This window comes from Asterias rubens, unplaced genomic scaffold (genome assembly GCF_902459465.1).
Source record: "Asterias rubens unplaced genomic scaffold, eAstRub1.3, whole genome shotgun sequence".
Lineage (NCBI taxonomy): Eukaryota > Metazoa > Echinodermata > Asteroidea > Forcipulatida > Asteriidae > Asterias > Asterias rubens.
This window is the reverse complement of record NW_022985694.1, coordinates 655,598-681,786: the sequence shown is the minus strand read 5'-3', so window position 1 is coordinate 681,786 and position 26,189 is coordinate 655,598. Positions and strand designations below refer to the sequence as shown.

Here is a 26,189-nt window from a genome sequence, read left to right as displayed (position 1 = left end):
AAATAAGGTTAACACAAAAAATAAACTGTATGGCAAGTTCTTCCCATTACATTGGCAATGTTTACAGTTTCTTTGGCAAAATAAATAGTTGAGAAATGTAATGTAAGTGTTGCACTAAAGATGCATCAACTAAGTTTCAGGGGCTTCCATATTTCTTACTTTTAAATGTTAAGCACCACTTTTCTAAACACTTAAACACATGTTCATATAAGATTCATATAAAAATCATATTACACGATAACTCGTAATTTACAATGATGGAGCTGCTTGTTATCCATACATTTACAATATCTGGCATCCCATCTTGGGATATAACCAAATTATCTAAAACATTTTTAGCACAAACACAACACCTTAACCTTATATCTATTTTGGGCCACACTCATCATAAAACACATATTAAGACAATATACATAAACGATTATACAAGATGTAAGTTTTTGGCACAACAGTTTGGGCAATACACAATGAATATATCTAGATAAAACATACCTTTTTGTCATCACTGAAAGCAACTATGAAAGTATGAAGAAGACAACCAACTGTACACAATTAACTGCTGTAAATACTAAAACTCCTCCCCTGACAAACTATCATCTGAAAATGGGTTGTCAACAACTTGCACTTCTTGACCCTTTCTTGATATAGTAAGAACCTCATCTTCATCTAATTCATGATCATCACCAATTAAGCTGATGGATGAACTCACCGATTCATCATCAGAAAATGTTTGCTCACCATCTTGAACAGAGACAATTGGCGTACTTTGCACAGGAAGGTTTTCACAATTTCTACATGTGCAACCTGGGCCACATGCTTCATTAATTTTTTTGCACTTACATTGGCGACTTGAACATTTGTTCTTAGCACATGAACAACCTCTGGTTAAGTGAAGTACATTTTTACGTATTCTCTCCATATTTGATGTAGAATCCCATTTAATTGTTACCTCTCCAGAATCAAGAATGTGCTCCCATCCATATAAGTTTAAGTCAGGGTAATTAAAAATTGGTTGGAGTGATTTACCCCAAACATGGCTCACCCAACATGACCTCAGCCAGTGAAAAGACAGTGCAGTGTCGGAAGGAAGAAGAGTGTCTTCATAAACACCTTGCCAAGAAGCTTTACGGATAATGGAAAGAAACTTTGAATGATGATCTACAATGGAAGATGACTGAATGCTATCAAATAGTTCTACAGGATTACTAGCATGTTGATTCAAAGATGCACGGTTGGCTTGGAAGTAAACACAACCAACCAATCGATAAAACGAAAGAAGCCCTCGATCATGGTTAAATTGTACATCATCAAAACACAACTGGCCATCAGTTTGAGTAGAACTACTTCCTGAAATAAATTCTGCAAACTGAAGAAACACTTTCAGGAATGTTGTCTTTCCAAGTCTTGCAAAGTAAGATACAAAATCACAGCCAGTGCAAATATATAGCATTTGCATTATTTTGTGAACATCGCAACCATGCTTCACTAGTGGGGCCAGATCTGAATCTCTGCTTAATGCAGTTCTCAGTATGTTTAGGTTTAGATATTTGTCATCAGTTCCAGATGCCTTGTACTGAATTGTTATTATTTTACCCTCAAAAGATAACGGCAAACCTATCATGCCTACATCCCTGTCTACAGAGTAAACATGAACATATGAGCATGATGTATCATTAACATGTAACCATATTTGGGTATCACTTTTTTCATGATTATGAATGATACTGTGTGATGATATGCCAGCCAAGGTAACACATTTGCCTGTCCATTCTGTTCTTTCGGGGGCATTGGACAGAAAACCTCCAGAAGTGACAAACTTTTGATCTGTTGTTTGAAAAGATGCTGAAACAATGTCTATTAACTTATTAGACAGATATTGGCATAACTTTCGTTTATTTGTTCGCACTTTGAGAAATTTTGACCAATTTTGAGGCAGAGGTGTTTGATCAGTTATTGAATCAAACACTTCAATATCGTCATCTTGGCCAGCATCTCGTCGTTCTCTCTCAAAGCCCTTTGGAGAGATTCCTTGCGAGCAAACCTGGTCAAAGAGAATTCGTACTTCCTTATACTTTTTTTTGAAAAAGGGTGTTACCCATCTTGACACAATGAGCGAAGCATATTCTGCAAAACATCTAAAACCAGGCAGTGGATTAATGTATATGATGTTCATTCCTTCTGCAATTAGACAGGTCCCAGGTGGGAAAGTGTGGTTCTCTGTGATAGGTGAAAATGATTGTGAATATCTCTTGCCAAAGAGGTTATCAGGCATGAGAATCTTCCGGTTTAAACCGGAATTCCGGTTTTTTTCCTTTCAAAATTGTGGTCTCCGAGTTCGATGTGAATTTGCTATAAAATTCGGGGGGAGGGGGGGTAGGTTTTTGGGGGTATACATTTGGATTTCTCTAATCCCTCTTCTCTAGTCAGACAATGTAAGTTTACCTTTGTAATTGTTATTATCGCGGATCCCCACACGTCGTTCATGATATACCGGCACCTAAACAATAAATTGCCGTCCAGCAGCTGGCCCAATTTACGGCTTGTTGTCTTCCTGGCATCGCGCATGCATGCAGCAGCAGCGACAGATGTATACACTTGCCTCATTCCTTGCTTCGTTTATAGTGGTACGGTTCAGTAATGTTTGCGTGTAATGCGCTTGCTGGTGCAGCAAAGATAACACGTGTGGAGACTTTTGAAAGTCGTCTGAAAAAACAATGCACGTGTTTGCACCATGTGTACTGTGTACTGTGTACTGTGTACGTGCAGGTTTGCACACGAACCAATGAGCGGCGCGGCACGAATCTGAGATCGCCGGCAGGCCATGGTAAACTGGTACCTGTTATTGCCTCACAACCAGCGAAAGATATATTGGGAACTAGCGAACACACTGTACGTCCGGACGACGTGCTTTCTTCATTGGTTCTATTTCTATGTTGGGGTCTAATCTCAACCTCGTTCCAGTTATACCCTATGCTGAATAACAACCTCTTTCACAAAAACACATCGCTCTCGCCAAATATATAGGCCTATATATATTTTAAAATGTGCGTCGCCGACGGATCGTTAAAATCACAAACATTTAATTGCAAAAGAATTTCTTTTACACAACCGAATTTCAAATCAAGAACCTATAAAAATGGTTTTTGGTGAGAAAAAAAAAGCATTTTCAAGGGCAGAAATAAGGGATAAGATCGTCAAAAAAAAAAAAAAAAATTATTACTATTATTTTTTCCCCCTTTCTTTTTCCGGAATTGTAACAAAATCGCAGGCGAACCCAAAATTGTTAGAGCTTTACATTCCTTATTTTCCTTAAACCTATTATAAAAAAAAAAAAAGGAAAAATCACACAAAAGTAGCTCACTTCTACCTGGAAAAATAGGTGTCAGAAATGCATCAGAGACCACCACAGAGCTTCTAAAGTACCCAGAGCTCCAAGGGCCCTGAAGCGGGCCCTGGACCCCGGCCATAAGGGACTTCGCGCTGCGCGCTCGTATTGTGTGCTTCGCACACAAAAATGATGGAATATTTACATTTCCAATCAACTGAAATTTTTCCTGTTTTTGTATCATCACCCATTCTCATGCCTTGGTTATACATAATATACTTAGCCCCTTTGCTCGGCAAGCCTGAAGGAGTACATAGTGCTCGAGGAGTTTCAATAAATTGGAAAAGCTGATGAATAGGCTGGTTGTGCTGTTCAGAAAATGAGATTGTTCTTTTGTAACAAAGAGTAATCATTTTTTTTTCCTTTTCTAAGTAATTTATCGTTCTCTTCGTTACTTTGTCTTTGGCAAATGTTTTCAGCCTATGCTTTCTAATGACAGGTTTGGCAGTGCTGGTTTCATTCAAAATATTAAATCGCACGTAAGTGTCGTAAGATGAGTTTCCAACCTCTCTGTATGATAGTAGAGCTTTCTGTTGAACTGCAGAGGCAGGTGTGTGTTCAAAAGGGTGGTAAAGAGTATGTGCTTGATCTTCACTGAACATAGAACAACTGGAAACCTTTGAAAAATATGCCTTAACATTTTGTAATTCAGACATTATGACAGATGGAGCAAAATCTCTCTGAAGAGGTTTAAAAATAGAATCAGACAATTGACTTTGAAAGTTGTCAAGGAGTTGAGCCTGAAACTCCAAGGTTCCGGAAATTTTTTCCATGTTTGTTGGTAAGCTTCTAGACAGTGCCATTTTACAGTCTTTGTTAATCAGCATTTCATGAGCTTCATTTATCCCAACAGATGAAAAGTTAAATCCACGTATACTAGAAACAAACGCCCCGTTTCTGAAATGGTCTAATATGTAGGTTGGTAAGCCATGCATTTGACTCAGGTGAATTGGAATCATTTTAGAGTAGTTCTGCCTATCAAAGGCATGGAATAAAGGACCCATTTCTTTTAGGGCACCTAGACGCAAATTCCAATTACCCGTTCGCATGGCTATCCACAACTGAATATAGCAGAAACAATCTTCTTTCAGAAACCTATTCCAAAATTTGAAAGTTTCATACTTCTCAGCCATTTTGATACAAAATTCATTGAATTCATCAAGCAAAGTTGGTAGACACCCATGAAGTGGCATATGTACCTTAGACACAAACTCCTCAATATCAAAATAATCACAGAAATCACCTTGAATATGCACTTGCTCCACAACGTTTGTGACAATTTTATGGAAAGCTTCATTAGAGATGGAACTTTCATCTTTTCCATCTCTACAATCCAGAAAACACTTGAATTGATGAACATAAATTGCCTCATAAACTTGTAATAGAAACCTATGTGTTCTTTTGAAATTACTGCAAGTTTTCAAATTGTTCAAGGTACTATTTTTGTGGGTTAACTTGGCGATGTCCTTTAAGCCGGCATCCCAAAACACTTTCATTACAACTTCTTGAAAGTTCTTCAATACATGCCAATCACCTAAATAGGGTATAACCCAGTCCAATACTTCACCATATTCTTTCTTTACATCCAACAATATCTTAACTGTTGCACCATCACCTGCAATAACGAGGTGGTTAATGGATTTTGAAATTTTGAAAAGGTCATACAGAAGACCAATGACCGATTTTACAGTTTGAGCACAGTCAGCTTTCTCATTGAGTACATAAATGTAAGAAAACTTTGATTTTTCACATCGGGCCTTTGAATGCAGTAACATGTTACACTTCAGTCCAGGGACAGTATGTTTTGTTACATCAACAACAGAAACGTATCTTTCTGAAATGTGCATAAACATGTCATAGTGAAGTTGCTTCTGCTGAAGCTTTTCTTCGCCAGATGGAAAAAAAGTACTCACTGACAACTGTTGACGAATGAAAGTTTTGAAAAATGGGGTAGCAAAATGTCCTTTTTCAGGAACGTTGAGATTTGATGGGCTAAGTTTTCTTCTTACTGAGGGTTTTTGGGTGCGTCCATGATCAATGATGGTGTAAAATAACGTTCAGATGAACTACTCGTTTCCTCACCATCAGCAGAAGCCTGAGGATGCAATTGCCTGTCATCACATGTCCTCTGGATAGCTTCTTGTGGACTACCCGAAACAAAATCTAGTAAATTTGGTTTTATCAAACCTCCAAAACCTTTTACTCCATCATGCCATTTATTGAATGTTGTGTCATTTGTATCAAGTAGAAGTTGGCAGTTTGGTCGACAACTACCATGATACATTAAATCAAAATGACTTGTAATAGCATTTGATCCGGGACGGTACAGTAAACAGATGTGATACATGGACATTGGCTTAGTGGGATATCTTGCAACTAGTGTCAGACCGTGGACAGTTTTCTGATAAACACATATATCTGTACGTAATACACATGCTAGAGAACACATCTCCAAATGACCAGCATAGGTGCCAGAGTTTCTGCCATCAGCAACTTTTTCAGAAAATGAAGAATAAAATTGATCATTTGAAGATTCCAAAAGCACCTGTTTAATTCCCTCTGGAAGTTCTTCTAAAAGTTCGAGATGTTGTTCTAAATGTTGACAAACAGAATATCTGAAGTAATCTGCAAATTGCTGCTCTAAATGGAACATAGTTTGATCAACAGGTATACCAACCTCATTCCGTTTACAAAGTAGTATATTGGAATTGCTGTAAGATGCAATGCATCTGTACAGGCAACGCCCATCTCCATATACTTGTACAGTTTGAAAGTCAGAGGTTATTGGAGAAGATTTTGTCCAATAATGTCAATCAGTTCTCCAGTGGGGGAGAGTTTTTCTGTCAAGGGTTTTGGCTGTTGTGCCATGACCGATGTTCCATGCCAACTTCTTCCTAAACCCTGTGATGTGACTGCAGCACTGCTAGCAAGAACATCAATATTATCAACACTTACTGTGGTAAAAGTATTGGATTCTAGTGTAGAAAGTAAACCCGACTGTTGGCGAAGCTGTTTTATGGTTTCTAAGAATCTATCTAAAGTGTCTTCAGAAGTGCAGAAGCCAGACTGATTCAACAATTTAATTAGTTTTGATGAATGTGAAAGTCGTTTCACACAATTTGCAATGACAATATGAAATGGATAGTTGTTGGATTCATTGTAAGTGAACTGCATAACCATAATGAGAATTATTCTTCTGTTGCGTCGCTGTCTTCCATGTGGTTTTGAGTAGCTTGGGAAAACAAGCTTGCCATTTCCAAACAATGATCCACATTCACTGAAATATTTTAACTCATCGTTGTTTGCAGTCAACAAAGAAACAGTATTCCACACTTCTGGGTCAATCATGTCGAACAGGGAATCAAAGTTAAAAGAGCCAGTTTCCATTAGATTTTGTGTGTAGTGTTTAGTGATCTCTCCAGATTGGTGCTTGAGTTTTCTATTTATATGAGGCAGGAAATAAAGAGCCATCTTATTGATATCTCTTTCAGAATTTAATGTGGGTTTAAAATCTTCAGAGAACATCTCATCCCCACTTCTTTTAGAATGATACCGTAATTTGGCACATGACAAATGCAAGGCCTTTCTGAAATTAAGGTCCTTGTAAAGTAATAAAGTGCTGTATTTACGTGTAGACATCTTGTGCACTTCTATCAAGTCCCCAAATATCTCAAAAATTCCAGACAACAACCATCTAGAACTTCGCTTACATGATTCAAGACAACTTGCCTCACCACATTTGAGTTTTAGTAAAGATACAAATAAATCGTACATGTCTGCAAGAAGAAACGCCTCATGACTGTTGCATAGCTTACAAATTTCCTTACAGGTCATGCAAAGTGCTGTTCTTGTGTGTGACATTTCTTTATGACTCTCTAAACTTAACTCAACATCCTCCAAACGTGTAACAGGTACTACTTTCCTTTTAGCCACAGAATAGCAAGTAAAGCAAAGAGAACTGAAAGTAGTAATTGTTACCTCGTCAATTGAAATATTTAGTTGCAGATATGCATTGTTAATATCCAGATTTGTACATGCATACCTTCTACAATTAACCAGAATGACACCACAAACCACACACTTTGCATTTGACTGAATGTTGTATATGAAAGATTTGTGTAAACTGCACAAAGAAACACAGCTTGGTATAAATAAACAGTCAATGGTTGGAAAACAGGATTGAAAAGTTTCCAAAGAAATAGAGCTATCTGCCACTGAAACTGTTGAACACATGTCATATTTGTTAAGGTAACAAAGAGGTCTTTGCTTAGATCTTGTTTTTTCTGGCGTATAGACTGGATTGTTACTTTTTTTTGTAAATTTGTGCCTGCATGCATTACAAATGCAACCATCCTCACTCAAATGTGGCAAGTAAGTTCTAAAATATTGTTTAACCTTTGAGTTGCTCAAGATGCTAAGATGGGTCCATTTTGTACTGGATCTTGAGCAAATTTGGCACGGACCACACTCAACTTTCTGACAAGGGGGTCGAGCTCGTTTTGAACCCCCTTGAGATTGCTTCACCCCTGCAATGACATATTGTTACCTCCTTGGCTTCCTGTTTTGTTGTTGTCCATTTGCCCATCATTCCTCCAGGAAAACTTGACTGAAGCCTCCCAAGGTACCTGTGTAAAATGAATACGTGTATACACACTTAAATAACAAAACATCACACGAACAAACAATGCAAATTAATGCTATAGTGCAGAAAGACTAAAACAAAAAATATAAATGAACAGAAAAATAGATGAAATATTTGCAACAAAACAATCTTAAATCTTCTTGGCCAGGTGCTTCAAATTTGTTTGTTAAAACCTTTTCATTTCCAGGAAAGGAAAACATCTCAGTGCAGAAAAAAAACTGTATCCATTGAAAATGCAACGTAATAAGGTTCTAAATTGTCAGACCTTACATGGCCAATTGAAAACCTTAATGATTGCTATAAAAATTTATAAACTAACCTTCCATTTTCGCCGCCTCCGTCTTTTCACGATTTGCTTTTTTCTTTTGCGTCGCCTCTTCCCTTGCTTGCGTGATGCAACATAAGGTGTCTCTGCCTTCGGAAGGCGCACTTGTTGGTGTGAAGCACCTCGAGAATGGTGAAAATTGCTGTTGACCTCCTCATACCGTATTGTGGCCATAGCCACATAAGGTTTGATGAAGTACATCACTGGTTTGGTACTAGACAAACTCCTCCCAAGCTGCAAAAAACCTTCTCTGTCCTCGATGACTTGTCTTGACTTCCTCTGTTTTCTTGACATTTTGGGAGGCTTGGTTGTGACAGAAGGAGGAGGCTTAGTGGTGTCCGATGTCTTTGAGGTTGTACTGGAACTTGTGGGAGGCTTTGGGATGTCAATGCACCGCTTGGTCTTTGGGCATTTCGCTGAGATTTTCTTCCTCGGTGTTCGGACCAGTTTCTTCAGCTCATGTGGACAATGGGGTTGGGGTGTACCACGAGGGTCTATGGGTTTTGACATTTTCTCTAATTGCTTCTGTATAAGCCGGCTGAAGAGGTAATTTCCGTCCCAGTTAAGATGAAGTCCATCTTTAGCAAGATGGCATTCATGGAACATGTCACTGAAATCTAAAAACTTGCAATGTGAAAAATTGTGACAAATATTGGCCAGCTTAATATTGTGCATTACCCGAGATAGATTAAGTCGGCTATCATCTGAACGGGGTAAAATACCACTTACCACTATCTCAGTAAGGGGGAAGTTTTCCCTTACAGTGGTAAGTAGTCTCCTGTAGGCTTGGATGTTGCTGTGAAGGAAGCCCTGTTCAAGGTTATTTGTTCCGACATGCAAAAATATAACGTCAGCAGTATGCAACTGATGGGCGTTATTAATAACATACTGACGAAGAATTTGCACAGTTGCCCCTCGACGAGTGTGCACGTCTGGGCTCAACAGGCAACTGTCAAAGTTCTCCCGCAAGTATTTAGTAAGGGAGTCACCCAATATCAGAGCACTAATCTTTCGAGGTGGTCCAAACACAGGCTGTTGGGATGGTAGCTGTGGGTCTGGCCATTTCAGAGGTCGGCCTAACCTGTAATAATCAAACAAATAAAAATAAAAATTGTCAACAAAAGTACATTTTGAAAAAAAAAGGAGTAGTGAAAAAGGTAGAACAAATTTAATCTAGTTTAACCCAACCAGCAATCAATCCATACATTTTAAAAATAGAACCAACTACTCAATCCCCTAACAGCCTCCTCGATTGTCATTACATAGCGAGGCCGAGGCTGAGACCAAGGCCGTCCGAAGTCGCCCTCAAACTGATGGAGGGATCGTGATTAAATTGCAACTAAATTAATGTTCAAGTTGGACTAATCTCATGTAGTAGGGCTAAATAAAATAGGTTCCATAATAAACATGACATGCCGTGTAATTGCACACAATGAAATTTTAATTGAGTTAATTGAGCTTTGACTCAGGGCCTAAAAAAAATTATTATAAATTAATAATAAATATTGAAACCAATGTATTGTCCTTACTCCTTGACCTTGTCATGCTTGTGTAGGCCTAATTAACAGTTAACAAATGGAGAATCCAAATATCCACCACAAACCAATTAAAACATTTTTTTTTTATTAAATACTATTTATAATTAAAGACCTACATAGTACATGTACTTGTAGGCCCTAAAAAATAATAATAATAATAGGCTAGCTCAGTTGGACAGTAGCTGGGCGCTATAAACAAAAATACATTAAATTAATTAGTTCAGAACAGTCATCAGTACTCTCAAAACACGAAGCAGCCGACAACAACAGCCATGCGTGTGAAAACGTGCACGGTAAAATCGGTCACAAAACAAGAAATCTCGCGAAAAGCAAAAGTGCATTACGATCCTACATTGCCTTCGCCACACGTCAAATAATATACCAAACGATAGCTTACACTTTAATCTTTCGATGTCTAGTGGTTTTATTTTCTCTTTTTATTTAGCTGGGTCAGGGCGCTGCAAACCAAAAACTACCCCAAGTCAATCCTGACACTATACAAAATGTTCAGTGGTAAAAAAAAGGGCTATAAAGTCATAGAAACTTAACAAATTTGGTATCATTTGACTCGGAAAAATATTCTACGTGTACTTACCACGCCATCTTGTGTGCCACCTGAAGCATGTGAGCATCGTGCCGTGTGCAAAAAGGGTCGTCGAACTCTCGCAGTTTATCGCGCAAATCGCGCAGTCGCTTCTGCACGTTGGCTGTGCAGATAAAACTCGGGATTTGACCTCATTAACGCACGCACTGCGGACTGATTGCTTGCTCTGATGCTGCAAAACGTTTACGTAAGATAACATGAGATCAATTGTGTCCTGATAAAAAACTCCTTGAAGTTGAATGTCATTTTCCAGATGCTGTTCAAATTAAATTCTTGTTTAGTAACATTGGACTCCAAGGTAGTCAAACTTTTATAACATCAAAATAATTTGAGTTTAAGTAGGATTTTAAACTTGTGCATGGTGGAAAAACGATATAGAAAGGTTTGCGGTAACACCATGTCTAATGAGTTGGGGTGGTTCTGAAAAGAAACGTTGGTTTTCAACTTTGAATTAAATTTAAAGTACAACAAAATCATTAAACAAATGCCAATAAAAAAAATGATGAAAAGTAATTAAACTCGGGAAAAAAACCATTGTTTTAGGGAGGCAGGCAAAAATGTTCAACCACGTGATTTCGGGGATTCAACAATAAGGTAAATAACAACCCGTACACACGTATAGAAATAGGTGGAGTAAAACCTTGGCTGTCAAATTGTTTGCCGCACATTGAAAAGAAAGCCAGTTGACGGTCGGTTACTTACTACTCCTTAAAGTGACCGTGCTCATGCACCATCCTCTGACCATGGCAACACTGTTGGTAAGAAACTTTCCAACGCATATGGGACTTGCCGCGGGAATTATTTCAGCAAGCAAGCGCGTAACCCCAAATGACAGAATTCAGAACCACATAATCAATCAATTACGTCGTTTATCTTTACGGAATGTGCAGATTTATTTGAAGGCTTAACAATCAAGAAATTCCAACTGCAGCGGCATCACATAGGAATCAGTTTTCTTTGAAGACTAAGCTTTTTTAAGACGTTCTTCGAGGATTAATTTTGAGAAAAATTGAAAAGTTAATGGAGAACAACTTCCTAAAAGGCCCTAATTCAAATATCAAAATAATCCCAATTCCCATAGGTCTTAGTATTTAAACGACAAATTATTGAAACGAAAGTTCTATTTAAGTTATGTTATTTGAATACAACACCGAATCAGTGTTCGAAACGCTCAGACTGGTGTAGACTATTAAACTCTCAACTCTTATTATTTGTGGAACAAATTCAATTGCCATGATTAAAGATTAAATTTCAATTAAATAATTAATTTAATTTTCGAACGAGTTTCATTGAAAGTTTCCTGGTTAATCAATAAAAACAATTCTGAAAAATACTTATGTTCGAATGATCATTGTTTTAGAGCTTACGGATACGAAGGAGCATGGAAAAAACCTCGGATTGTTTAATAATTATTTATGCTACACGAAAAACAGTTTTGGGTAAGAGTTGAAGCTGCCAAGAAGAAGAAAAAAAAACACCATCAAATTTGTTCAAGTCTGCAATATTCTTGAAAAATTATGGTAGAATGATCATTTAAAACACAAAGGTAATTTTAACAATACAACCGCATGCGTCACATCAACGGAATCACTAAGGTTATTAGTTTAACAATATCTGAGTTCCACCAAAAACTAAGCTGTCAAATTGTTTTCGATACGCACATACTTGAACAAAACATATGCATTGAAACGAAAGTCAGTCGGTCAGAGACTATTGCAGAATGGCCGTGCTCTTGTAGGCACCGTCCTCTGACCATGGCAACACTGTTGCTAGGCGGCGTAAGAACCTATTCAAAGCTTTTGGGCCTTGCCGCGGCAATTATTTCATAAAGAAAGCGGTAGGACCCAAATGACAGAAGTCCGATCAACAGAGTCAACCAATTACGTCTTTATTTTGACGGAATCGGCAGATTTGTTTGAAGGCTAACAATAAAGAAATTCCGAACTCCAGCTGCATCACAAAGGAATCGTGTTTCTCTGAACATGGGGCTTGTTACCCACCCCCAGGTTTGAACGCGGTGAACATAAAAAAAAAAGTCAATCACTGGGGGAAAATATAGAGGGGACTTTTTTATGACGTACCAACCAGTCTTTGGGGATTAATTTGGAGTGAACCTGACAAGTTAATGGAGAATTATTTCCTGAAAGGCCCTAATTCAATTATCAAAATAATCTCAATTCCTATATAGCTCTTAGCATTTTGGAGAAAAATTATTGAAACGAAAGTTCGATTTAAGTTATGTCAGTTGAAGACACTACCGAAACAATGTTCGAAACGCTCAGACTGGTGTACACTTTTAATCTCTAAACTCTTTTTACTGTTTGTGGAATAAATTATTGTCTCTGCTTTTTTCAATGGCCCTGATTAAAGAAGATATTTTAATGAAAGGGTTAACTTGTTTCTCAATCGAGTTTCATTGAAGGTTCCCTGGTTCATAAATTACTCAAAATAATCCCAATTCAAAAATAGCTCGTAGCATTTAAAATAAACATTATTGAAAGGGAAGTTTGATTTAAGTTATGTCAATTGAAGACAATGAAACAGTGTTCCCAACGCTCAGACTGGCTTAATCTCTCAACCAACTCTCTGGCATAAAACCGCTCTGCTTTTTTCAATGGCCCTGATTAAACATGACATTTTAATTAAATAATTTATTTAACTTTCGAACGAGTTTCATTGGAGGTTTCCTGGAAGTTATCAATAAAAACAATTCGGAGGAACGTCCCCTGTTTGGCGGAAAAATACTAATGTTTGAATTCTTTTTGTTGATCATATGGATAAGGAGGAGCAGGGGAAAAAAGGTTATAGGAAACACTTTGTCTTTATAGGAAATAAGTGAATTGCATTTTTATTGGTCTAAAAGCTTGGTCATCCACTCAAAATGCAATTTTTCAACGACAAATTTACTAATTTTTTGAAAAATAGTACCTAAACTCAAATTTTTCTGTTCAAAAATCTCAAGGTGCCTAAGTTTCGTCAATTATCAGGCATAATAACCAGCTTTGTGGATAGAGTAGGTAAAACGGGTGTAAAAGTTTTACTGTTCAAAATCTCACCGTCAATATTATGTTTGCAGAAAATGTAATTTGCACAGACTAAAAAGGGACAACATAACTTTTACATATATTTTTCTAAAGACTGAAGTTTTTTTAGTTAAAAAAGAGAAAGTGTACAGCTTTAAGGCACGAGGCATTCACAACATGTTGAATAACAAACAAACCCAGATATTTCCTCGGATTATTTTATAATTGTTTATACTGTATCGACAATAACTTTTGGGTTTAAAAGTTGAAACTGCCAAGAGGGGCAAAAACACAATCACAAATTGCAAGCCAGCGCTATTCTTGAAAAGTTATGGTAGATTGATCATACAATACAAAGGTTTTTGTAACAATACAATCGCATGCGTCACAGCAAAATGTTAGCGGCAACTCGCTCCGATCCGTAGCAGCACTGTTGCTGGAATCGGTTAATACAAAAATACCAAACATACGTGTGCAGGGTAAAAACCGTTAGCTGCCAAATTGTTTTCGAGCCGCACATTTGAACAAAATAGTAATGCATTGAAAAAAACAGTCGGTCAGAGACTCTTGCAGAGTGGCCGTGCTCTTGTAGGCACCTTCCTCTGACCATGGCAACACTGTTGCTAGGCGGCGTAAGAACCTTTACAAAGCTTAATGACCTTGCCACGGCAATTATTTCATAGAGAAAGCGGTGTAGGCCCCAAAATGATAGAAGTCCGATCCACAGCATCAACAAACTACGTCTTTATCTTGACGGAATCGGCAATTTATGAAAGTAAATCCAATGGAGGAGACAAATAAATTTAACAATAAATTATGTATATTCTTTATCCCTGATGCCAATTTTAACATCTATTAAATAAACTATGTATTATAACTTATCACATGCACACAAGTGCGAGTGATATATGGAAAAATAAAGCGCTTCTGCATCCCATATCCAACGAGGCGGAAGGATATGGGATGCAGACTCACCATTTTTTGTTGTATGTTAAAAGAATGTATCTTCCAGTCTCACGTTCAATGCGCAAAGTTTAAAATTTCAAAACGTTATTTTGTGACGAACAGCATGCATGCGCATGAAGTTTAGAACACAATTAACGCGTAATGAAAGATAAATACGAATAGATTTAGATTTTAAATATCAAGCATTCAGGCTTATTTGTTAAATTCAAAGGGACACATTGCCAACTTGTGGAGTCACAATCCAAGGCACTGTGTCCCTTTAAAGATTACCAAGAACCAAGTAGATTTTTTTTTTGACCCAATTTGTTTGAGTTTTTTTTTTTGTCTAGTAAAATGCAAAAGGATGTGGTACACAAGAGTGATATTGTCAAGAGGTGAGGAAGTTAACTTACATTTATATATTTAATAATTATTCAGCATGTACAAAGTTATACCAGAACTGGTAATTTCTTTGTACTTGCCAAAATAATTTTCATACAACTGAGACTATTTAAGTACTATTATCATCCAAAACCATGTTATTTTAAAGGTTCTCGACACAATTGGCAATTACTGAAAATAATCTTTAGGGCAAATTTTTACTTGGTAATGAGCAATGGAGAGCTGTTTGAAGTATAACACATTGTCAGAAACGGTTACCTTTGAAGTAACATAGTTTTTAAGAAAGAATTTATGTTTCACTATAAAACAATTCACTAATAAACAATCGACATGGTGGAATTGGCTAGTGTCCTTGTACCTACAAAAAAAAAACCCTGATAATTTGAATTTAATTTGCGTTAAGTTGTTTACGAACAAGTTCGCGGCCAGCAGCGTCAATGCGTTTGCAGCAAACTTTCCACTCGTCATTCTTGAGCAGATCCGGTGTTTGGACTATCTTAAAATAGTCCAACCGGATCTGCTCAAGCCTGACGAGGTCGAGCTGGCCACGAACCTGCCAAAAAATGGATTTTTTTTTATTTTTTATTATTGGTATACGTGTCGACGGGGATTCATGGGTTGCCCAACCGTCAGTGTATTGCTATCGTCGAGCGTCGAAGAAATTAATCAACTCAGTTTACTCCATAGTCACTCTTATATACCAATTTCTTTATATAAGCCCTTAGGGCTACCTCAAATTGAGGCATTGGCGTATGCCACCATGGTTTGCACCAACGGCGACCCCTAAGAATTTATATTCCTGTACACTTGATCTAGGATTAGATACGTATGTATCTGTGTCCATAATTATGTGTGTGTATTTGATCAAATGTTGGAAACCCATCTAACCAACCTACTTCTACTAATGGATCTGGTCTCCATCTTAATCCTAATGATCCCCATGGTTGAGATGCTGGCCCTCTTGGTGCTATTTTACCATTTAACATAGGACAACGTCTTTGTGTGTTGTGTACTTGTGATGCATTAATCCATCTTTCTAATTGTGCTAAGCTTGTGTTATCTTGGTTTTTGCTACATGCTTTTGTTCTTTGGTATGCTTGTATTCCAATGTTTGTTGCGGTTTTTTCTGTTAGTCTTTCTAGTCTGTCTTTAAATGTTACGTCATGTGCCGTCAAGAATCTGTTTTTTCTTAGTAAATTATTCATTTGGAATCTTGTGCGTTTTGTATTCTGTAGAGTTCTATCTGCTGCAACTTCTCCTGCTGTTGTTCCCTCTACTTGAGTCACATATGGATATCTGTCTGCTGCTAATGCTGCTACATCCATCATTAGTAATGAGCAGTCTGCAGCCATTGCACCTGTTACTCTTGGTGCTATTTGTGGTGGTCGTCTTACAAAGTTGTCTAGAAACATTTTATATTCTATAATGAAGTCTGTCGTTATGTTATATTGTTCTGGATGTCTTGGTTTACATTGTGTTCTTATTAAAATCAATGGTAACGGTTTATGTGAGAACGTTGGTGACTGTGTTGCATCAAATTGTGTATAACCATGTCTTTCTCTAAAGTTTAACAATGCTTCATCTATTGATACATAATAATGGTCGTGTTCTTGTTTTGTTGTGAATACTTGATGTTCTTGACGTGTTTTATTCGACGCCGTTGGATTTGCTGCATTTCTATAATTAAATGGTTTAGATCTGTCATCTACTTGTGTTAGTCTTTCTCTTGCACAGTGATCGAAGTTTACGGATGAACCATTTTTCCAGTAATTTCCTGATTGTCCTTGTAATCCGAAACAGCTTAGTGGGTCTGTTTTGTCTGCTTGTAGTACAGTTTCCATTCTTAGGTATGATTCACTTGCTATTGGAATTGCTGATACTCCGTGGTTTGCTATTGTGTTGTCTACTCCAAGTGTTGTCTACTCCAATTGTTGCATTTGTGTATTGATATTTTGCATTGTCAATATCTCTACAGTTATCTCCTCCGAATATGATCTTCTGTCCGATTGAAACTGTGTGTTCCCAAGTTTCCCCACTTGCTTTTCTTTCAAATGATCCATAATCTCTGTAATTTAGTTCGTCTCCTACACCCATGAATTGAACGCTGTCTGTTTGTTCCAGTCCATCATGATCTATATTGTCTCTCATTAGTTGTTCCATTTCTGGTGTTACTGGGAAACGTATTGTTGATATTGTTGGTAACGTCTTAACGTCGTCTTCTAATGGATAATGTACAGTGTATCCTCTATTTGGTGATATTGTCATTGGTTTTATTTTAAATGCCCCACTTTGGTCTATAAATAGCTCTATTCTTGTGTCTGTACTTGTTGCTATTTCTAATGTATTTACATCTCTACCTGGTTTATGAATATATTGTCTTAAATTTTTTTTTTTTACCCCTTTTAATTCACAGCAATCATATAATGTTGCCATACACATGGATCCATATATTGTTGAAATTGATCAATTCCTATAATATGCCAACCTCCGTCATAATAATATTGTGGAATTGATGACGGTTTTGCTGTACCAGATTCTGTTCCAGGATCTATTCTACGTAAACCGGGAAGTTTATTTTCATCAATAGAATGACTAAATTCTTTCTTAAATACTTGGGGTCCACAATTAACTTTTAGCTGCTGTGGTCTATTTTTAAAACTTTCTTGATAACTGTCTGGAAAATTGAAATTTCCTAATGCACCCCCTCCTCCCCCTCCTGCATCCGCCCCACCGGAGCTTCTTGGTTCTCTACACTGTAAAAAAAAAAATCGTATTTTTACAGGAAATTCCTGGCAGTCGGGACGCCAGTACCATCCTGTAAAAAAACGGTGGCATGGAAATTACGGGACTCACTGTTATTAAACAAGTTTAATACATTGTCATTCAACGTTGTATTCCTTTAAAATAACGGTATTTACCCTGTCAATTTGCGACCAAGTCCCGTTTTACAAGTGCCCAAAACTGTTATCTCACATTATGTATATTGTAATTTAACGGTTTGTTCCTTTAAAGTAACGGTATTTACCCTGTCAATTTGCAACCAAGTCCCGTTTTACAAGTGCCCAAAACTGTTATCTCACATTATGTATATTGTAATTTAACGGTTTGTTCCTTTAAAGTAACGGTATTTACCCTGTCAATTTGCAACCAAGTCCCGTTTTACAAGTGCCCAAAACTGTTATCTCACATTATGTATATTGTAATTTAACGGTTTGTTCCTTTAAAGTAACGGTATTTACCCTGTCAATTTGCAACCAAGTCCCGTTTTACAAGTGCCCAAAACTGTTATCTCACATTATGTATATTGTAATTTAAGTTTGTTCCTTTATAATAACGTTAATATTCCAGTAAATAATCAGGATTTACCGTCATTTTGGAACCGATTCCCGTTTTATAACAGACAAAAACTGTTATCTCACGGGGACAGTTCGTTATAACACGTCAGTGATTGTAATTCAACAGACAACAGTTGTTTCTCACAGTCCCTGTATGGTTTATTTATGCCACAACAATGTAATTTAACAGGATGATTTTGTTTCAATAAAACTTAGGATATAAAACCTTGATTTTAATTTTAATGTGATTGTAATATCACAAAACCGGGTGGCTGAGAGGAAGCTGTTTTATGAAAACATTTAAGTACTGACATAACATGGAAAGTTTTTTTTAAAGCTTAACTTTGTGATATTATTGATCTCTTTGTGCATTATTTTGAAAAGCAATGTTTTATGTAAAAGTTTTAACTATATAATTGCTTTACTTTAAACCGGCTTAACTAACCAAACTATGACTTTTCATAATACCACAAATAAAGAAACTTTTTTTTTTAAACACTTGGAAAACTTGTTTTGTGGAGGTAATTTATCAAGAAAAGAACTCTAAGAAATATACTTTTCATGAAAATTCACCATAATATAGCACTAACACAAACTTATAAAGGTTCAACATATTACCACCAAAAGTCTTCAAAAGCTTTCGATTTTCATCTTGACCATCTAATCAGGGTCTAACATCATTGAATAGTAATTTACAAAACAAACATTTGCAAATCCTGTAACAAATTTGTTTACTGGCAGATTAATTTTGAAAGGTTCAACATGAGTAAGTCTCAAGAATATATAAGGGAAAAGGACGTTGAACTTACTTCCTTTGTTCAACTTCCTTTTTCCTTCTGTATTCTTGAGATTTACTTTCCTCATTGTTTCAATCTTGTAACTTTCTTTCGATTAGAAATTGCTGTGTTTAAAACCTGATTTTATTCTTCAGAGCATAATTCCACCTTTTTGGCAATGTCAATAACAAACACCTCATTTACACAGAAGTGCAAGAACAGGAAAAAGGTTTTCTATACCGCAGTTAATCAGTGCAAAATGTCAGTCGGTTCCCAACCGGATAATCCCTCGAGAACAGACAATTTGCTTTCAAAATTATGGATTATTCCAGTTTTCGTTCCAACAATGTGCACCATTCATAATTTCTTTTTAGCGATTTTTGAATATTTATCATTAAGTGTTAGCCCCTAATCCACGGCATCTTGATTTGTGGCATCTTGATTTGTGGCGTGTCTCTATCATTGTAGGAGTTTACACATTCCACTCAAAGGACTTCAGTGCATTAGTGAGCTTCAAGAGACCTGCATGTACCGCTGTCTTCTTCTGTCCTCCCTTAGTTCCTTCCTGTGGATTGATTCCCACCAAGCATCTTTAAAGGAAACAAGAATGAGTTATTGCTCAGACAACATTTATTTTGTTTTAGCCATAATGACCTTTACATTTGACCTAGGTGGTCCAAAAGCAATAGGCTTCTGGGGGATCCCTAGACTAATCCACAAACCAAGTTTGGAGTTGATATGCCATGTCCTCTTGGAGTTATTGCTCAGAAAACATTTCTTTTGTTTTAACCATAATGACCTTAATATTTAAATAAGGGGGGCCAAAAACAATAGGCTTCTTTTTGTGCATGTTCATATGTTGGGTTTGTCTCCAGAACAAGCATTATTGGTTTTACTCGTTTGTCAAAAACTATAGCACTTCTGGCAAAAATATTTCAAGGGATTTTTTCTAAAATAACCATCTTCATACCATGTGTAAATCTGTGAACCTTAAGATTTTTCAATCTTACCAATCATTTGGTTGTGCAGCTATTCCTAAGCATTGGCCTCAATCCCTATGAGTTTCATTAAATTTCAGTCACACATCACTGCACAGTTGTCAATTAATTTGGAATGTGTGACCAAGTTCCTTGCAACATAAATGTCAGTGTTGTGTTGAGCATAAAACTGAAGTCTTGCCATGATAGCCAGGCAAATGATTCCAATCCCAACTGCAACCCTATTCACAACATGAGGGCTTTTACACAGCTTAACACAGTATTGAAATTGAATAAGGCAAGGAACTTGGTCAGTGTTCAAAAATGTTTACTCAATGGATAATTGTGCAGTGATGTTTGACTGAATTTAAATGTAACACATAGGGGTTGGGGCCAAGGCTTAGGAGTAGCTGCACAACCAAATATTTTCTAAATTGACCTCATGGGTTTTGTGGTTATTTCCAAAACAGTCAGTCGGAACAATTTGGGGAACATACTGTAATTTGAAGTATTCTAATGCACTGTAGTCAGGTGCTCGGCCTTCTTACTTGACCACTAAAAAATTAGCGTTTAAAATGTGCACTTGGAAGATATCCCTTTGGGTAACTATAGGGGTGCGACCGATGTCCCCCAGTCCCTATCTTCCCCGAATCCCTTTGTTCAACCCTAACTGAAACCCTTACCATTACCCTAATCCTAACCGTAACTGTTTTTTTTTTTTTTTTTTTTTTTTTTTGGGGGGGGGGGAACACAGGGTTTGGGAACATAGGGACATTGGGTGTACCCCAACTACAGTACTGTATTTGTTTACTTTTGTTTTACCAACCTTTGAATAAACTCCATTACTCCCGCTGAGGTAGCCGGATACTGTAGGTTGAAGATGTAGTAACTGCCGAAAAGCATGCAGAGTGCGGTAATGGGGTTGTCCACATCAGCGACTGTCAGCTGTCCAATAGCAAGTGACCATTTGTTGGCCTCTAGTAGCTTCCCTGAAAATCAAAATGCAATTTTTATCTTGGGGATGGGGTGGAGTATGATAAGATTTGAAGGTAGCATGGTGGAGATAGCAATAATTCTAAAGATTTACGGTAGCACCATGTGACAAATCTCTTTGGGAGGGAACTCCAGGGAACTGGAGGGAATTAAACTTGATGTTCCAGACAGTATGCTCTGCTCGTCATCAGGAGACTGTGGGGGGTATGCTTAGTGAATTTATTTGAATGAATGGACTTAGTGAATTTATTTGAATGAATGGACTTAGTGAATTTATTTGAATGAATGGACTTAGTGAATTTATTTGAATGAATGGACTGAATATTGTTGTAGCACCAGGTAGTTTAACAAGTAAATTTACATGTACTGAAGCCATCCAATGTCACCAAGGATGTTTAAATTTGAATAGATAAATATAGCCCCTTTACTTTCTGGGGATGGTAACATAAGTGTGCTGTGATAAACAAATGAAGCAGTGGCGGATCCAGGAGCCCTAGTTACCTTTCCCATTTTTGCGGGAGCCAAGAACTATTCCAAAGGGATATATTTTTTTACTCACCCTGTATACTTGGATAATCAAATACATGTACTTACCATTGACAAGCAGACAGGGATTTCCGGGTAGGTCCTCTTTGTTGAAAACAGGTTTCTCAAGTTCCTGTAAAGCAAATATTTGATCAACATTTACTAAAACAACTGGATTTGGTAAAAAAAAAAAATTAAAAAAAGTCTGAACAAATGAAGGACAAAATTAAGGGGTCAACGATTGAGGATGTTTACACATATGACACAATGGGTGATCAAAGATTACAAACATGAATGTGTGTTAACTCCTCCTCTTTTACATGAATGCCTTGGATAGACTCACAGTGCGAAGTACAAACTGTTAAGTGCTGATTTTTCTGTCCACATACATAAATGCAGACACGCAGTCAAAACTTTCAGGAGAAGGTTTTTAAAAAAAAACATTATGAGGAAAGTATATAGATATATTTCTAAGTTGCTTACCTCCGTAGAAAGGATGTGGCATCCCCTGTCCTCACCAAAGTAGGCACACAAAACAGTGATTAAGCCAATCACTTGTGGTGACTTGTTGCCCACTACATCAACAGCTGCCTCTAGTTGCTGGAGTGTATCCTGGAGTTGTTTGTTTCGCAGACATGAAGAGTGCTGCTTAAGGAAGCGCAGAATCTTGGGAATTTTGTCCTTGAAGCTTTCTTGCACCTTGTGCATGATGTCAGTACCAACTAGCTCCTTGAAGTGCATTAGCATAAACTTCTCATCAAAGAGATATGGCCAGTCCTCAATTACATCAAGAAGAGCACAGTTGGCTTTGTTCAGCATTGCTCTCTGTGTTGCATATGTTGTTGACATCTTTTCCATGATTTGGGTCTTATCCGTGTGAGGCTCAGATGCGTGGAGAGCCTTCAGCTCGTCTTTAAGCAATACTTGACTTGCCACTGTTTCTCCCTTTGGAAGTGATATAGGCTGCCAATTTATGCAACCATAGGAATCCCGCTTTTTCTTTGCCGGGCCACTAGATATTTCATCCCCAGAAGAGAATCTTCCCCGTTTCATTGAAGGACGACTTATGTTGTCGACTCTGTTAACCAACTGTGAGAGCAGGCTGTCATAACCAGATCCAACTTTCTCCCCACCAAGTTCATCAATGAAAGAATCCGGAAACCTCTGAACAATTTCGGAACTTAATGCGCGCAGCACCTTTGTGCGGGGAAGTGATGTAGATGGTTTATCCAGATCATCTACAATGATGCGTATCATCTCTTTGCGAAGACTTGGCGCTGGTCTTCTCTTTGCCTCTAATGCTGCCATCAGCAGTCTGGGCATCTTCTGCCATGGAACACGGGTGCTACCTGTTTCAGCAGATGACCTTGATGGGAATGGGTTTCCCACAGCAATTTCCACACTGGATTGGCTACTCTCATCAGTTGCTGATGATGATGAACTTCTTGAGGATGATGAATCATCAAGTTCGAGTGTTGCTTTGACGGGACGATTTTGGGAGCCACTTTCTAGGAAATGCCAAAAGGGCAAAAGTAAAACAATCTTTTTCAGTTTTGAAACAAATAACAGGAAAAAGACAGTGGAGCAAAAAAGGACTCAAATACCGCCACTAGCTGCACGACAAATGGAGTACCTTAGCCAATTGTTTTAATTGTTTCGTGAACGTGAGTGAAAAATGGCATAATGTAGTGCATCTGTGCCCCACATATTCGGCCAAGTGGTATAGTGGGACACAGATGCACTACGCTTTTGGTGTTCCACAAGTGTGAACGGGATAACAAATTTATCTTCAAGCAAACTTATTTGACATGCAATAAAGTCGTAACTAGCAAGTTTTACATATGAACCTTTCAGCGGTTTACTGCATGTAGCTGGAATGTTGCTTGCAGCTTTGAATAGCGCAGGACACAGGGTGCAATATGGACCATGCAATACAGTATATCACTGTTGTTGCCATTGATTGAACAATCAGAATTGAGGATACAAGTTTGCTTGACGATAAATACTCATGTCTTATCTTTAATGTTATTACTTTTTTTAAAACAGTCCAGGTGACAATCTTATTTTGGTTTAAAATTAATTTTTTCAATTTTGTTTAAAAATGATAGCAATATGCTCTCTCGTGCCTTACTTCAAAGATTGTCATTTTAATAATATAGAACTGAAACCCCCAAAAACTAAAAAAAAGAAAGAAAGAAAACAAAAAAAACTATCCCCCTTCCCCCATGTATTAAAAGAGACAGGTATATTGCCCAATGTTAAATGGACCCATACATGTACACATTGTAAAAACACTAGTTGCACATTTGTTTTTTATTGTCTTTCATTCAAAAATACAACTGTGCAGTGATGCGTGACTGAAATTAAATAAGACTCATAGGGGTTGAGGCCAAGCCTTAGGATCTGACCTCATTCTTATTTATATTTAAAACAGTTAGATGGACACTTCCTGGGACGTACTGTATATGGCCAAAACAATTTAGTGTAACAGAATATGAATGGAAGTATTTAAAATGAGAGTAGATATTTGTTACAAAGTGCTAAGCCATTGACATGCTCTTGGGTTAAAAAACCATGTAAGTATTTACAGTGAACTTACCAACAGGGGGCCTACAATTCAAATGGTCTAGCAGCCTTCTTGCTTCAATCGGTGTGAGGGTCTGAGAAATATCCCTCTCATTAATGTAGACTAGGTCATTTACAGACTCGACACCCATTTTCTGAAGATACTCAAGGAATGATGCAAGACGACGGCGCTTGATGTTTGGCAATATGTCTCTTATCTTTTCTTCTACATCATGCAGATCGAGCTCTGACTCACTGGAACTGCTTTCCAGTTGCCGACTGTCCATGTTGAATCCTGACATTTAATAAGAAATTTGCTAACTTTATTTGCATGTGTCCCATGCGTCACCCATTGAAGGCCTTTACAGGAAGTGTTGTGCTACTGATCAAATTATCAATCTACTTTCACGATTCGTACAGTTACTTATTAAACTGAGCACATGGTTTATTCTTTAGTGTAATCATTTTACAACCGCCAACTTTATAAGAAGCCAAGGGACAATAGTCTACGAGATCACAATATGACACGCAAACAACGCTGGAGTCACCACTTTGTCTTTCATCATGGATTTTGTACAGACCCAACTTACACAGAAATGTAGACTGACATGGTCTAACAAGGAAATAAACTTTCCTGTGTGACTGTGATACAATAACAAGTAGTAAACAAGAAAATGTCCAGTTACCAGCGGCATCTTTCAACAAGACATACATGCCTTTTTTATAAGATGTGCCAAACACTGATGCTTCATCTGAAACTTCACAGTTTTGCATATGTAAATCCATGGCTTGTACAGCTTTCTGGATATTGTCTGCATACATATTTGAGTCAAATGCTGTTCCACACTTAACCTTTACATCATCAGGGAAAATATTCCCGTGAAAAGAATATGCATGCATTAATTGATGCCTCTCTGACAGCATTGCAGTGACATTCTTAAAATTCTGACTGATGCGTGCACACTTTTTGAAGAAAGCATGTTTGCTTTCGAAACGCAAGGTCCATACTCTGATCAGTGGGCCAAACATCAGTATGAGCCATGGGTAGTGGCAGAGAAAGTGGTGTTTAGGTCTAAGTTTTTTCTGGGGAAACAAGTCCTTCCTTTGCTCGAGATACTCATCAACAAGGACCTTGAGATAGGCTACTTGGGATGAATCAATGCTTGGTGAAACTATGATCTCCACAATCTCCTTCAATTTCAAAACTAACTCCCAAGTGGGATTCTCAGTGTCAAGAATGTAGTTATACATAACAATAGGAAAAAATCGTAAAAACCACCAATTTTGGACAGCATGCCCTCCGATCTTTTCTCCTTTCCTGACAAAAAACAACATATTCCTTGAATCACACCCACTGAATGAAATTCTTGCCAGCTGTTTATTTAGGAGTTCATATGTGAACCAGTGCTTGTCAACAACAAAATGCTTGATGTACAATGCCAAGTCATAGTCTACTACACCTTCAAAGAGGTCATGACCAAGGCAAGGAGGCAACCCAGGATTAACTACATGATAGAAGGACAAAGCATTGAAAATTGAATCAAATTTGATCCCTTCTACATGATCAGTATCACCTTCCTGCAAAACTTGTAAGGAATTGGTGTACGTCTCTTTTGTTCTATACAATCCTTCAATGTAAGGTGGGCCTTCGGCAATCTCACTCTTACTTCGGAGACAGTAACGGCAATAGTAATTCGCACAGAAACTCTCACAAAAGCCTCCAATATAATGAGAACCCAAATTGTCACCTATTATAGCCAATATAGTGCCCTTGACAACTTCCCCACCATGTACAGAGATTCCTTGACTTTCTAATTGTTGTAAATCTTTAACAAGAGTAGATAAAACTGCTTCTGGCCCAAATTCCTTGATTGATTTTTCTTTGCACAGCATTATCAACTGCATAGCGTCTACTTGTGACCTGCATCTGGGATCAATGTTACCAAGAGTATAATAAATGCCTAGCACCTTATGTTTACATCTTGCTGACCCAAGTGGGTTCACTATCTCAAAACTATCCTGAAACAGAAGTATTTGCAAAGCATTGGGATTGCTCTGGAAAAATGCATTCTGTTTAAACACTTTACCATCCTGAATATCATGCAGTTGGTTTACTTGGTTACTTCCTCCATCATTGCAAACTGGCACCCAATG

At 37.5% G+C, this 26,189-nt stretch overlaps 3 protein-coding genes across 3 annotated transcripts; all 3 read right to left on the bottom strand.

Annotated features, from left to right (window-relative positions):
• Positions 1-568: 568 nt before the first annotated feature.
• LOC117305642 lies at positions 569-4,215 on the bottom strand. The gene is made up of 3 exons (XM_033790519.1): positions 3,589-4,215; positions 1,702-2,260; positions 569-741 (listed from the first exon to the last, which is right to left on the bottom strand). The coding sequence occupies exons 1-3, from the start codon at positions 4,210-4,212 to the stop codon at positions 569-571; spliced, it is 1,356 nt and encodes a 451-aa protein (XP_033646410.1). The 5' UTR covers positions 4,213-4,215.
• Positions 4,216-6,356: 2,141 nt separating this feature from the next.
• Positions 6,357-10,595, bottom strand: LOC117305608. Its single transcript, XM_033790484.1, has 3 exons — positions 10,486-10,595; positions 8,347-9,433; positions 6,357-8,010 (listed from the first exon to the last, which is right to left on the bottom strand). Exons 1-3 carry the CDS (start codon positions 10,512-10,514, stop codon positions 7,906-7,908), a joined length of 1,221 nt encoding a protein of 406 aa, XP_033646375.1. The 5' UTR covers positions 10,515-10,595; the 3' UTR covers positions 6,357-7,905.
• Positions 10,596-18,708: 8,113 nt separating this feature from the next.
• LOC117305609 lies at positions 18,709-24,346 on the bottom strand. Its single transcript, XM_033790486.1, has 5 exons — positions 24,070-24,346; positions 21,954-22,978; positions 21,540-21,603; positions 20,779-20,941; positions 18,709-19,565 (listed from the first exon to the last, which is right to left on the bottom strand). Exons 1-5 carry the CDS (start codon positions 24,335-24,337, stop codon positions 19,448-19,450), a joined length of 1,638 nt encoding a protein of 545 aa, XP_033646377.1. The 5' UTR covers positions 24,338-24,346; the 3' UTR covers positions 18,709-19,447.
• Between the last annotated feature and the right edge of the window lie 1,843 nt (positions 24,347-26,189).